This window comes from Martes martes (assembly GCF_963455335.1).
Source record: "Martes martes genome assembly, chromosome: 3".
Classification (NCBI taxonomy): domain Eukaryota; kingdom Metazoa; phylum Chordata; class Mammalia; order Carnivora; family Mustelidae; genus Martes; species Martes martes.
This window is the reverse complement of record NC_137890.1, coordinates 9,423,539-9,437,405: the sequence shown is the minus strand read 5'-3', so window position 1 is coordinate 9,437,405 and position 13,867 is coordinate 9,423,539. Positions and strand designations below refer to the sequence as shown.

The window sequence follows — 13,867 nt, the reverse complement described above, 5'->3', positions numbered from 1 at the left end:
AGAACATCAATGATGACAGATTGCACTTGCTTAATAACAGCAAACTTAATTTTTGAGGGGAAAAATGGTGGCATCTTATCCCAGAAAAATAGCAAGAGAGGTATCATCAAAGAGCTAAAATTTTCTTTGGCATGGTAAAGGGGGACATTGAGTGTACCAACTTATTTACATGACATTTCTCTATATTCGTGGGTGAAGCAATGCCATTTTGTTACATAAAGTTGTTTGATGTTTTGTAATATGCCTTCATATCAATATTTTATTCAGTATGTTGTATTTGTGAATACAACAAATGGTATTAAACACAGAAACTATACAATGCAGACAGACTCTTTGCATGTAAATTGAATAGTACATACCAACAGTTCTTGATACACAGGTCCTACTACATGCATTTCATCGGTGCTGTCCTCGTCCCATGCAACAGGTGAGACCAGACACAAAGGAAACCATCTAATTTACAAATAACAAGGACCCGTCAGCAATATGTCTAAACATGTATTAGAAGAAAGTATTTGACATCCATTCATAGAGATAAATGCCCTTGGAGACAACTCATATAAAAAACAAAACAGAGGTGCACATTGACATAAATCTCAGTCATTTACAAAAATAAATCTTGTCTTAATTTTAACCAATAAACAGGCTTGCGGAGGGGGGATGGGGGGAACAGCATATAGGGCTGATTACCAGAAACAAATAGGTGGGGTTGTTTGGTGTGTGTGCGTGTGTGTGTGCGCGTGCGCGCGTGTGGTGGGGCAAGCAGTGTCTAGAAGCCCATCTAATTGGAATGTCAAATTAAATAATTCGGTTTGCCACAGATTATAGAATACATGTCTTCCCTAATAACTGGCTCGTGAAATTCATCTAATGGATTTTAACTCATCCGGTTGAAAATGATAAGCCTTAAAACGGTGTCACAAGAAATAAAAAATGGTTGAAGGAATCGTTTTGTTGTATTCGTACTTTAGCACTATTGACAATAAATCTACTCAAACGTATGCTAACTTTTTATTTATTCAAATGAAATCCAATATGAAAATGAAGTAAGCATAAACAGTTAAATTTATACTAAATCTTTAATTAGCTAAGCAGGCCAAAATTTTTAAATGCCGGGCAAGGGCTGTCATGGAGACTTAGGAACGCAGTGGCAAAATAATTTCCCAGGAAATACAGTGCAGATGAGGGAAGGAGAAGGGGCGGGGGCGGGGGTGGGGGGCATGGCGACTGGGTCAGCCTTCCACGTGGAAATAATCCTAAGAGGCCAATACATGATCCCGCATATAGTTTTCTATAAATGAGGTTCAGTTTGGTCTCAGTTAACTCTTCTGAGTAGGAAACATTGAATTTTATTAAGTATACACAGAGTTAACAAATATATTTCCAAACAGTTTCATATTCCACATTTCGAAACTCTTTACATCCCATAGTGGACGTTTTGCATGGTTTCTTCCCTGTGCCGTCAACGACTCCTGGTCTTTCTTAGCAGTTGTCTTCCCTAAGCTTGGACTTAGGCATAAAGAAATTAAGAAAGCAAAAGAAAACAAAAGCAAATCAATGGAGTGGACCCAAAACCTGATGTTTGAACGTGTTGGTTTGCCTCGAATTTTATCCGGAAGAATTCAACAGACTGCATTCTGAGCTCATGGCAAGGCACCTCACCCCAGCCACTGGGCAACCGGGGCCCCGAGAAGCTGAGTGACAGGAATGGAGTGGTGAGATACACAGTACCGGGACTCAGCATGCTGAGCTAAAAAAAATAGTTTTTCCTAATATGTCCAGTTTAAAAACTTGTCATTAAACACCAAAAATATTAAAGTCTAATTTATAACTAACGTTTGCATTGCTGCTGCAGAAAAGAACACAACAGCCGCCTTGCCCATGCTCCGCTGAGTATGAGTGGACGCAGCCAAAACCGGGGATGGCATTCAGTTCGGTTCATTAAAAACAGGTAGGATTATACGGGAAATGGATTTAGGTAGCGCAATTCTTGTAGGTTGTAATTATTGAATTTTCTTTTTTTTTTTTTTCCTTTTTTTCCCAAATAATGAGGATCAGTAGATGAAAAATGAACCTTAATCAGGCCTACAAGGCCTACAGAGTTCTTTGGACCCACTTTCCCAAAAACCAGTGGGTCTTGCTCGCTGGGCAAGGCAAATGTTACCATTACCAGTAAGCTTGTGATATGTATAAAACACGCACACACACAAAGAAACTATGGGGGGATGTCAAACACGTATCGTAGAGAGCTTCCCCCCGGACTGTGTTTGACCCACTTCTCACCCCGGCAGCGCCGACCTCGGGAGCCCGGTATCCGCTACTGGATAGAGCGTCTAAGTGTGTTTAATCGATAGTGGGAGCCGGAGACAACACTCTTAATCTTTATAGGTGCAATTTGTAATAACAGGTCTAGAAGGCTTCCTGATTCCCTGATCGCTCTCCAAACTAGGCCAACTGCCACACTGAAGGTTTAGAGGGATACGGTCCCTGCGAAAGGTCACGGACAGTAGAGCGAGCAGCCCTAGAAAAACGGGGAGAAGAGAAATCCATAATAGCACGGGTTTACAGCGTCTAACTAGAAATTACTCAATAGTATTCGTGTGCTACAAAATCGAACTTAAACACATGGATATCGCTGAAACAGGACTCAAAAAGGATTATGGGTAGCTGTCAGCAGGCAAGGTGTCGAGTGTACTTGTGAAGTATGTCATTCTCATGAACCGTCACAGTCACAGAAAAGAGATTAAAAAGGCATTCCGTATCTGGTAGGGCATTCCATGGTCTGAGTTTAGCTGGTTATCCAGGTGTCTTCTTGTTCTGGGGGCGCCGCAGGTGGAGGTTTATCCGCTTGCGACCAAGGAGTCCGGGTCGGCCGAGAGCGGGCCTCGGCTTCCTCGCGGCCGCTGCTCGGCCACGGGCGCAGGAATGTCTGGCAAAGGATAAACCGCTCCACCGTGCTCGGGGCGAGCAAGTCACAACACCTGTGAGGATCTGGCTATGTCGTCTTACTTTTGTTGACTGGTTTGCCGCCATTCATTATCGCCGACGCGCTTGTGCTTTTACTGGGCGTCACCCCGGCCTTCGGGACCGTTTCGCCGACGTCGTGCAAAGATGGTTCTCGGTACATGGCCACTGGCGGCGGGCGGGAGGGCATGGGGGACGGAGGGAAGGAGACAGGACCTGGTTAGGCTCAAGCACGGCCGGTCCCTTCCCGCCTGGAGTCAAGCCACCCCGCAGGGCAGAGGGAGTTGCTGTGTGGGAGCCGTCACCTCCCGCCCCCCCACCACGACAGAGCTGAGATACGGACATGGGTGCCCGTGGGTTTTGGCTAGGGCAGGACGAATAAATAGGAGCTATGGCCTTTTCGTGGGCCTCAGCTATAAAGTGCACACAGACGTACACACACACACACACACACACACACACACGCTGTGGGGCGGGGGGGGGGGGACAGGTGAGCACTTAACCTAGTTCTCTGCACAGCCAGGAAAACTCAGACTTCCCTTCCAGGGTGCACCGATGTGAACCCCTGAACCCCCTCGTTCCCATGCATGTTTTCAAGGCCAGGTAGGCACACCCTGGATCATTACAGTATTTTTCTCTCAAGTGGTTCAAAAGCAACACGGTCACACTAGTGTCAACTTCAAAGCTACCCCAAGCAACGACCAGGAGCTCACTTCCCTGAAGCCAGGGCCTTCTGGGGATCAGTCTTGAGATCTCCTCTCCCTCCGTCAAGGAAACTGAGGGCATGGGCGGGGCATTTTGTGTTTTTACGCCTCGTTTCCTGATAGCTTGTTAAAAACAAGGCCGGTGCCGAGAATGGCAAGACGGCACGTTTGAGCGAGGCGCGAGTGAGCCCCGAGGAGCTGGGGGGCTCCAGTGGCGCAGCTAATCACCGCCGTGGATACGGCTGTTCGGAAACTGACTCTAGGGGATCCTGTGCAAGGACGTGTAAGACTGACTTGGGGGAAATCAGCTGAGTTAGAATCGTCTGCCGTCATAAACACTAGTGAATTAGAGCCGTCCAGCCCGCTTTTTAGGCTTTGCAGAGTGTTTTATTGATAGGCTATGTTATGAAGAGACTCTCCGTCTCTTCACGGTCAGGCGGGTGGACTGTCATAGGCACTGTCCACGCTCAGTGTGGCAGGAACACAGTGCTCGCGTCCACGCCCCATGTGGATCCTCACACGGCTTTGAAAGCTCCTGAGTCCACCAGACCTGTGTGAGAGGAGTCAGCAAGGTACTAGACGGGATTGATCTTGGTCTTTGAAGTGCTTCCCAATCTCTCACTCCCACTCCTAATTCAATTAGGAGACAATAGCGTCAGAGCATTAACCTTGACTGTCCACACGGTGAAGCTGTGTAATGAATGCCCCAGAGCATCAATAATTACTCAAGTACCTAATTTGCCCTAATGTTTCCAATCATATAATTTACATCCTGTAGGGGTTTTGAAGGTTTGAAATTAATCTTCCTCTATAAATTACACTATGTGATAACCTCCATCATGATAATACCCTCTTAGTTGTTTTTAGGGGACTTCTGCCTGCTAATTATTTGAAAATACTGTCTCTCTCTGCCTCAGAAGTCCACAAATGCACAACACACACATACACACAACTGTTCAGTATATGAGTCAAATACCAAGTGATACTATTACGTCACATCTCAGTTTCAGATATTTCCTTCTAGATAGACAAAAATAGCTGGTGTCCAGCTTTGGCCTCAGTTAGGGGACATAAAGGCCCTTTCGGTTTTCATTACGTTTATGCAAGCTAGAAGATAAGGTTTTAGAATTGAGTTAGTTCATATCTGTTCATATTCAAAACAAAGGTTAATGTAAAGAGACAAAGCGAGGTGGCAAATAAACAAGATTTATGGACATAGTTTGCAAATGTTCCACCTGCATTTGAATATTGGTGTGTCTGATGGTCTCAGTTCATTTAAAACAGGAAGGCCAAATCACAGAGGTGTTACTTTGGAAGGACAGCAAAACCCTCTCATTTCTTATTTCTACTCTGTCTGGAGATCTATCATATAATGAGAATAATTCACTCATATTTCAGACTCTGGCATGATTTTTCTTATCCAGGATAGGCCCTCATGGCTTACTGTCTAGGCTCCAATGGCTTGTTCTATAGGCAAATCTAGTCAAGGGGATAGTAAGCCATCGTTGTTGAAATTATAAAGATGGTTTAACCAACAAGAATGGTTTTCCGAACATAGGCAAACTGAAAGCTGAATTATACATCCACAAATAATTAATAATTAACCTTTAATATTTGGAATTATCTTATTCCTATATAGAGAAGATGGATTCCTATATAGAGAAAATCAATATACATTTTCTCTTGATGGCTAAACCTTTCTTCTAGGAACAAAAAACAAAAAGAAAATCAAACTAACTTAGATGAAAGTGTTTATTTAGTTTTCGTAGATCTGCTTTTCTGCCAAAGGTAAACAAAAGTATTTGACTACACAACATTTTTGAAATGCCTCACGTTTAATTTTTTTTTCTAGTTCTCAAATATTAAGGACAAGGTAAATGGCACTCCTGGCAGAATCCTTAACGAGAAAGGTGCAGAAGTTTCTGATTAATTAGCAATGCTTTAGAGCCTGCTCTCTGAAAATCTGATAAAAGTGAACGTGAAGGCGTCATTGTTTACAAGTGACTATAAAGGAAGGTGGTGCCACACCCAAGTTTACTCTGGAAGGGAGACAGGTGACACCAGCAAGCTCTTTAAAGGCCAAGAAATTAGCTCTTCACTTTCTGTAATTATAGTAATTCACAAGGATGTGATGACTTTCAGCTGGATACCATCAAAATGGGCAAATACTTGCATTCCATAATTTTTGAAACTTAGCTATATATGGATATATGTGATATATTTTTATGTATTTGTCAATCTGTGTATATATGTATGTATAATATGTCTATAAAACATATAAACACACACATATGCACAGTAAAGTGTACAAATCTTAAATTCATCACTTAAGTAGACATCTGTGTGGCCACCACTCAGATCAAGATATGGAAAATTTCCAGTATTCCATGAGGGTTCCTTGTGGCCAGTATAGAGTTAGCAATGGGAAAAATAAATGTGTCACAGACCGAGAGGGATAACGTTCACATAACACTCACCTTCCAATGGCTTGGGTAGAAAATGAGCTGCTGGTTTGGTTTTCTTTACTCTGTTTCCTTTCATGACTTGCCCTTCTTTATTCAATCCCAAAAACCAGGCTCTACCAGATTCCTGTTGTCTGTACAGCATAGATGAGTAAATTACATAATAGTTTTCAAAAACAGATTCTTTAAACTTGCATTCAGGCGTAAAAAGTTCCTGTCGAGAGAAGAGGAAGAAATGACAGTTAGAGAAAACAATGGGAGTTTCTCTGACCTTTTTCTTCTTCCCTCCAGAAACCTGTCCACCAGGCTGAAGGAGTCAGCCCTGGGGCAGGGATGACTGGCCGCACCTGGTCCTGCATGGATGTTTGTCCGCGTACTTTTTTCAGTATACAATGAACAGAGAAAGATCTGTTGCTCCTGGGAGAACATGCATAGGCCAGAGTACGCGTGTCCTTTCGTAGGAAACTAGGAGACGTGCGCAAAAAGAACCGTCTCGTTCAGACAATAAAATTCAACCAGAGTATAACCAGAAAAAGCACATTAAAGTAGCATCATATATTCACCCTAGGCTAAACAAAAATAGAATTTATATGTATGATATTTAATCACCTATTTGCGATATTTCCAAAGGAATATGTTAACCTGATAGTCGCTAGCCGTACCCTGGATCACTGATATGACAGGGGGAGAGGTTTTACCTACAAAGACACAATCTGAAACTTCACACTAAAACCCGGAGGGTCGGCTGGCTCGCTAACCAGCCCCCAGAGCCGAGGCTGGATGTTGCGTCAGTCGGCCGGCCGTAGGGACAGGAGCTGGAAATAAGAACCTCATTCCATGGTTTGGAGCCCCACTGGAATTCTTGCAGAGAAACATCAGAAGCTGCCCTGACCGCTGTCCCCCGGCGTTTCTGGAAAGGGTAACATGAATTAAGTGCCGTGACTCTCGGTGCTACAGACCCCATTGGTGGACAGCACAAAGCTTTCTACCTTATGAGTATCATTAATGACATAAATATTCAAGAGCGACTTCACACCCTTCTAAACCTTAACTGACAATGTAAGGGGCGCCTGGGTGGCTCAGGTGGCTAAGCCTCCGCCTTTGGCTCAGGTCAAGATCCCCGGAGCCTGCGACCCAGTCCTGCATCAGAGTCCTTGCTCATTGGGGAGCCTGCTTCTCCCTCTGTCTGCTCTGCCTGCAGCTCCCCTTGCTTGTGCTTTCTCTCTCTCTGATAAATAGTCTTTTAAAAAATAATAATAATTTAAAAATTCAATCTTCCTAGTTATAGACACGGAAGCCACTTAAATTGTTTTTGTGGTCATCTTAAACAGTTCAACACTGTGCTATTTTATATATATGAAATACAAATGCAAAAACAGCGCTTTCTTGTCACTGATCTTTTAAAAAATATCACTGTACTTGAAAAAAAAATTCACCTTAATAGAGTTTTATGACTATAGAAAATAACTTGCTTTTCTTTTCTTTTAAAACGTTACTTTCTGTACACACTCTGAAAAACACATCCTTTAGGGACTAAAAATAAAACTTGTCAGAGTTAAAGTTATGCTAACCATAATAAGGAATGTGACATTATTGCGTGTAGAAAGGTTCTTTCAGTATTTCCCATGAGAGTGTGAATTATCAAATGGTGTCTCTTGCAGGATACAATTTATTCAGAGTGCCCTATTACTTGAATTCACTGAAAGCTAATAGTTTTCCAAGAGGAACAGGTTTTGTTAATGGCAAACTCTTCTCATGACGAAGATAACAGATCCAGTGATTAATTCGATGAGATTAAAAGTAGCCAAAAGATGGGCTTAGACTCTCCCAAAGGAATTTATGTAGGCTTTCATTTCTTCTAGATGACGCTAGCTCAGGTTTGAATGAGATCCCATCTAAATAAATGTTCTGGTTTTCCACTAAATCCTATTTTTCCAAATATCACCCCATTACTTCTCCTGCTAATAAACAACAGACTCGGGGGGTTAATCAGGCCAGGCTGCAGAAGGAAGACGACGAAAGCGTGCGTGTTCACACATTGTGATGAGGGAAATAAAGTGGAATTCTGTCAAGCTGGCTGGCTTGTCCTCAAAAGACTAATAAATACAACATATTATTTCCATGGGCACCTTCCACGACACATTAGGCTTCATCGTGTCACTTGCTTTTTATCAAGGCAGGCCAAGGCATCCAAGTAAATTATTTGAGACCAGTTAAAGCTCATCTCAAAACCAGTTGGGAGTGGAGTGGAGAAAAGCCACACCACTGACTGACTTTTACCTGGAGACACCAGGCCTCCAGCTAGAAAAGCAGTTCCACAGAGAAGTCAAACCTTACTCCCATCTGGTCCCCACTGCCTTGATGCAGGGTGATGGCACCACCATCAGCAAATGAGATATGCACAGTCTTTTCTCTAAGGTGCACATGAAAGAAAATGAAGATCCTCGATGGGGAAGAAGTCATTTGTACTCAGAGTATACCTTAAGGACATCTGACATTAAGTCTTTTTGGATGAAATGCTTGTGTCTGGGCTTTCTGAGGAAGTCATTCCACATTCTCCTTCTGGGAGCTGGGCCAGCGACTTCACAGATATATGGACAGGAAGGCAGATTAGAGAAATGTGATAGGGTCTTGGGTACCCTGATAATTGCATAGACTTCTTATGAGCAAGAGGTAGATATGCAGACATCCTTTCTTGAGTAAGCAAGGGAATAATGACATAGCCCGGTTAGTATTTTATGGATACACATCTATTGTCAACACGGAGACTGGGTCTGAGACAATAGTAACACTTATACACTGACATGTGGAAGCCCAGTCTCTTACAAAATAGACTGGGAAATTGTGCAACATGTGTATATTTGTGTTCACTTTCGTAACTACTATTAATATAATTATCAAATAAGGAGAGAAATATCACCAGAATTACGATGCATTGTTAAACTGAGTTCTGAACCTTCTGGTATCCCAGATAGAAACAGAAAGTCTGTATGTTCTAAAAATTCTGAAGAGAGAAAATCTTTTCTTTTTCTTGGGACTGACTTCTAAAAGGTATTTCCTTGCAGGGAAAATGTGGCATCGAGCAAATGAACAAAACATAACACATAAACATACCTGCTCTCGGAAATAACCATACAGTCAACCCAGTCACAGTTTTGTGTCCAAGTCCCACAATATGCTTTAGGGGGACAGATGGCGTGAGAAGTCCCACAGGTGGGCACTGTCCCTGATGAGGTCCCTAGGGGACATGTGCCCATCAGGGGTCACAAACTCAATGCTTCTCCTGACCAGGTGGGCTCAAGAGTGAAGGCAGCTGCTGTGACTGAGACACGATCAGGAGGCTACGTGCACCCCCTACTCTCGGGCTCAGTGTTGAAGAGACAGAAGGGTAGAAAAGAAAAACCTTAGATCTTCAGTTAAGTCTGGTTTCCAAAGGAAAAAAGAAAATCAGGTTTCTAAAATGTCCTTTTCATGGTGGCAGCTATGTCTTAGTTCTTGCTTTTGTTTTTCGACAGCATATATGGGTCGGAGACGGGGCCCACGAACCTGCAGGGTGAGACCTCCCCCCCCCCACCATGTAGAGGAACCGAAGTGCTGAAGAAAGAAGGAGCCCCAGGTGGCTCAGCATCGCAGCCCTAACCGACCGTATGGCTCCGATACCTTTGAGTAATCCGATGAGAGCGCCAGCGAGATTCTCTAAAACCAGCAGTGATAATATGAGAACGCTTATTTAAATTTCAGCTTAAATATAAACTCTCAGAAACTGCCGAAACGAAGCAGAGATGGAGTTTGAAGTGTCTTTTCCTCGTCTCGCCTGCCTACATGCAGAGCCCCCGACACCACAACAAAATCGACGACAGCTGAGTCCCAGCAGAAGCCTCGATATTAATTTGTACCACTGCCAGACACAATCATCCACTCGAGGACAGAGAAACAGAACAATTAGACAAAAATTTCATATCTCCTTTTTTGTGGTTGCGGTGATCTGAAAGCATCATCTGTGTTGTACTTATTATCTTAATGGTAGGGGCAGAATGCCTCTCCTGAGGCTTCGGGTTCAGGATAAAGAAGAGGGCGGAGGGAAGGGAAGGTCCATGTTCCATAACCCATAACTAGCGAGTAGCCAGTAATTCAGGATAACCATAACCCAAGAACTAGAAGTGACTGTGAGGAGTAAGTCCAGCACACTACAGACGAAGGGCCAGACTCAGCTGCCCACCGTCACACTCCAAAGTTCAGGGGTGAGTTGTCGAGACAGAGCTCGTATGGCCTGCAAAGTCTGCAATATTCGCTCTGTGGTGATTTGCCAAAAAATTTTGCCAACTCTGCTCTCAGGTACATTTTGAGGACGTCCCATCCGAGATAGATGGGGAGGGGCTGTTCATCCCATTTCAAGTTACTGAAGAGCTATGTATTCCCAAACTGAACTTGGATTGCACTTATTTTCATGAATACAAATGTAAACCATTTAAGTGGGAATTTTCATGACTTTCGTCCCTGGAAAAGCCCATACGGTGTGTTACGCACTGGGGTCTCTGGTAAAGATACGCAAGTAGTAGCCTGCAAATTCCTTTCATCCCAGCGTCATCTAGGACTAAAGGAAAATTTACGTTTTGGTTAATATCTGCAAGTTTGCCTACCGATGGCACCACCACCTCCATTATTTCCAAAGGAAAATATAAAAATTAGGTATTCCAGATAAATTTACAGCATTTATTAGAATACAGGGCAAATCTCCAATGGATTAAAAAGAGAGGAGAGAGAAATATATGACATGTACTAGCATGTAGCACAGTAAGTAATTGTAAAGTAATAAACGCACAATAAGTAATTGCTGTTAATATTCTATTAACCTCTATATTTCAGAGTCATCAAAAGCTCAGTCCCCTCCCATCAACATCTCAGTAATGACCCTGACGCTGAACTTTGGAGTTCAGTTCCCCAAGCTGAGAGGAGGGAGCCTCAGGTTGCAAGTTCTTCCTTGAAGAATGGTAACAAATCATAAAGGTTTCTTGCAAATGTCAAATAGGATAATAGAGGTGCAAAGTGATTTGTAAACTATACATATGCAACATTGAGTTGTAAACTGTAGTTATGTTGATAGTTATATTTATAAGCTATACATAGAATCGCAAAGTGCAACTCAAATGTTCACTGTTATTATGGACAGTGAACCAGTGATTTAATTATTCCTTCTAGGTTTCAACACTGCAGACATTCCTACATACAGGAATTGCAAAGATCCACCTAACCTGAATTCTTGGTTTTGTTCTTCCTTTTCTACTCTTCGGAGATCTCGTCTACTAGAATTTATCCTGGAGTCATCAGAGAATTATCTCATTCTCCTTCACCTTCTGTAGCTTCAGAATCAATGATATATGCTTTAATGATACTGCTCTGACTCTGGCCAGCTTTTGAAAAAGAAAGGTGCAGGGTGCCCGGGTGGCTCAGTTGGTTGGGTGACTGCCTTTGGCTCAGGCCATTAACCCGGAGTCCTGAGTCGGGCTCCCTGCTCAGGGGAGAGTTTGCTTCTGCCCCTGGTCCTCCCCCCTCTTGCGCGCTCTCTCTCTCTCAAATAAATAAAAAGATCTTTAAAAAAATGGGGAGCACCCCTTAGATTACATATAAGGGAAGAATGTTCTGACCTTTTAGAAGAATTTACAGTAGTGAACTTGGTGACAAAACAGAATTTGTAATTAACACTCAAAAGCAGACAATCGAGTTGACTAACGTATTTATCTGAAACTCTACATAATCAAATATTCATAATATTAGACTATGGCGAATGCCCACAGGGAGAAAAATATTAGCCAATTGTTTGTGCACGTACTTCAGACTAAAACATAAATTACATTTGGGTTTAAGAGACAGCTTTCATTTGATTACAGGACCCAGTGGTTTCAAAGTATATTCTCACCAACAAAGAAATCTCTCATTACTTAGATTTGTAGGTCCAAACGTTGTTACTTAAGTAGTTTCTGGAGAAAAAAAATTGTAAATGAAGACATTTCCTTTTTCATTTTCTTTCTTTTTTTGGGGGGGGGGCCAAGAAAGATGCTATTTGACATTTAGAGATATTATAAATAAATAAAAAGACTTATTTTTAGACATATTAATTGATTTATTTATTAAATATATTTTTACTTTATTATATTATATTGAATAAATATTTTTAAAATGACGTACTTGTTTAGAATTGTGGCAAGAACATAATTATTTATTGTAATGATTAAATATTAAATAATTTAATTAATTAATATAACTGTGCTTTTGTATATTTTCATATATATTATATATGCATATATAAAAACCTTTAATTATATACATAAGGAGAATATATGTACCTCCTTGCTTTTCAGGGACTAAATAGCAACTTCTTCACCTGGGAATTTGTGAGAGGTGCAGAATCTGGGGCCTCACTGCAGACCTACTAAATCAGAATTTGCATTTTAACAAGACTATGGATGATCTCTAAACATATTAGAGCCTGAGAAGCATTGGAATATGTTCCTATTACCATTAATAAATTAATAAATGTTCACAAACTTTTTAGAAAATATCAATTAAACTGGTATTAATCATTACTCTTGCTACCCTTCCTTAACATTAGTATAAAATTTACTAAAGCAAGAAAATAGAAACAAATAAAAATATGAAGTATTTACAGGACATCTTTAAGTAAGAAATTTTAAGATTATAAATAAAAATATGTGCCCACTGGTTCTATAATGTTAAATCTGTTTTCTCTAGAATATAGGCATGGATAAATTCTGAAAATAATAATGCTTGTAACATGAACAGATGGTATCAGTGTTACAAACATTAGCAAAAAACTTACAAAATAAATATGCTTAAGAAAGTATCGACACAATCATACATCATCCCCGCATACCTGTCACACAACAGTGAAATCTTCAACATAATAATGATGATGATAATGATAATGTTAATAACTTTTACTAATACTTATTTACATATACTCTGCACCAGGCACTGGGCTGCATACTTTACATAATCAATGAATTTAACCCTCACTAGAATTCTATGGGATTGGTGCTATTATTATCTTCATTTTAGAAATAAAGTAACGGATCATAGAGTTAAGTAGCTTGCCCAAATACATTTTTCATCAGGATAAATATATTTAACTATTCCTACTCATTTGTTATATTGTTCAGCTGAAAGTATTTACTTTTTTAGATATGTGATCAGTTGTAAAAATGGCCCGTATTCTTCACCCTCCCCCAGATCGATGCCCTTTAGTATGTAATTTAACACGTCCTCCCACTATGAGCCAAGCTGAAGAAAGTAGAGGTTCGACAAACTCTTGTGTCCCTGGCCTGTCTCTTCTACCTCCTACACAGCCATGAGAGCATGCCTGGGCTAGCCTGCTTGACAACAGACATAGGGGAACCTATGTTCAACCTACACTAGCCTATTTCCAGACACACACTCAAGTCCTGCACGAGATCTACAGAGCAACTTAGCCAAGCTGCGCCTGACCCCACATGCACCAGCCATACATGCCTAACTGTTCTACTACGCATCATCTCCTGTGGTGGCGTGCTACATGGTTACAGAAAGGCAATTGATAAATGATACAGATAACTGCTAATTCAACGGAATTACTCCTTCAACTAAAACACAGAAAATATGTATTTTATCTGCTGATCTTTATTTCTAGGCCTACATGTGGAAGAAAATATAGATGGAAAATAGTAATGAATGATGTAAGCT

General features: G+C 41.4%; 1 protein-coding gene across 4 annotated transcripts in view; it reads right to left on the bottom strand.

Moving 5' to 3' along the window:
- Positions 1–2,995: 2,995 nt before the first annotated feature.
- The window catches only part of FGF14 (fibroblast growth factor 14), a gene marked incomplete at both ends in the record, with an annotated part of 598,865 nt that continues 587,993 nt past the window's right edge, over positions 2,996–13,867 (bottom strand). For all 4 annotated transcript variants that reach the window (XM_080798338.1, XM_080798341.1, XM_080798339.1 and 1 more), the window contains 2 exons: positions 2,996–3,132; positions 6,146–6,344. In XM_080798338.1, the coding sequence (XP_080654464.1) occupies positions 2,996–3,132; positions 6,146–6,344 (336 nt within the window). The remainder of the gene's footprint in view (positions 3,133–6,145; positions 6,345–13,867) is intronic.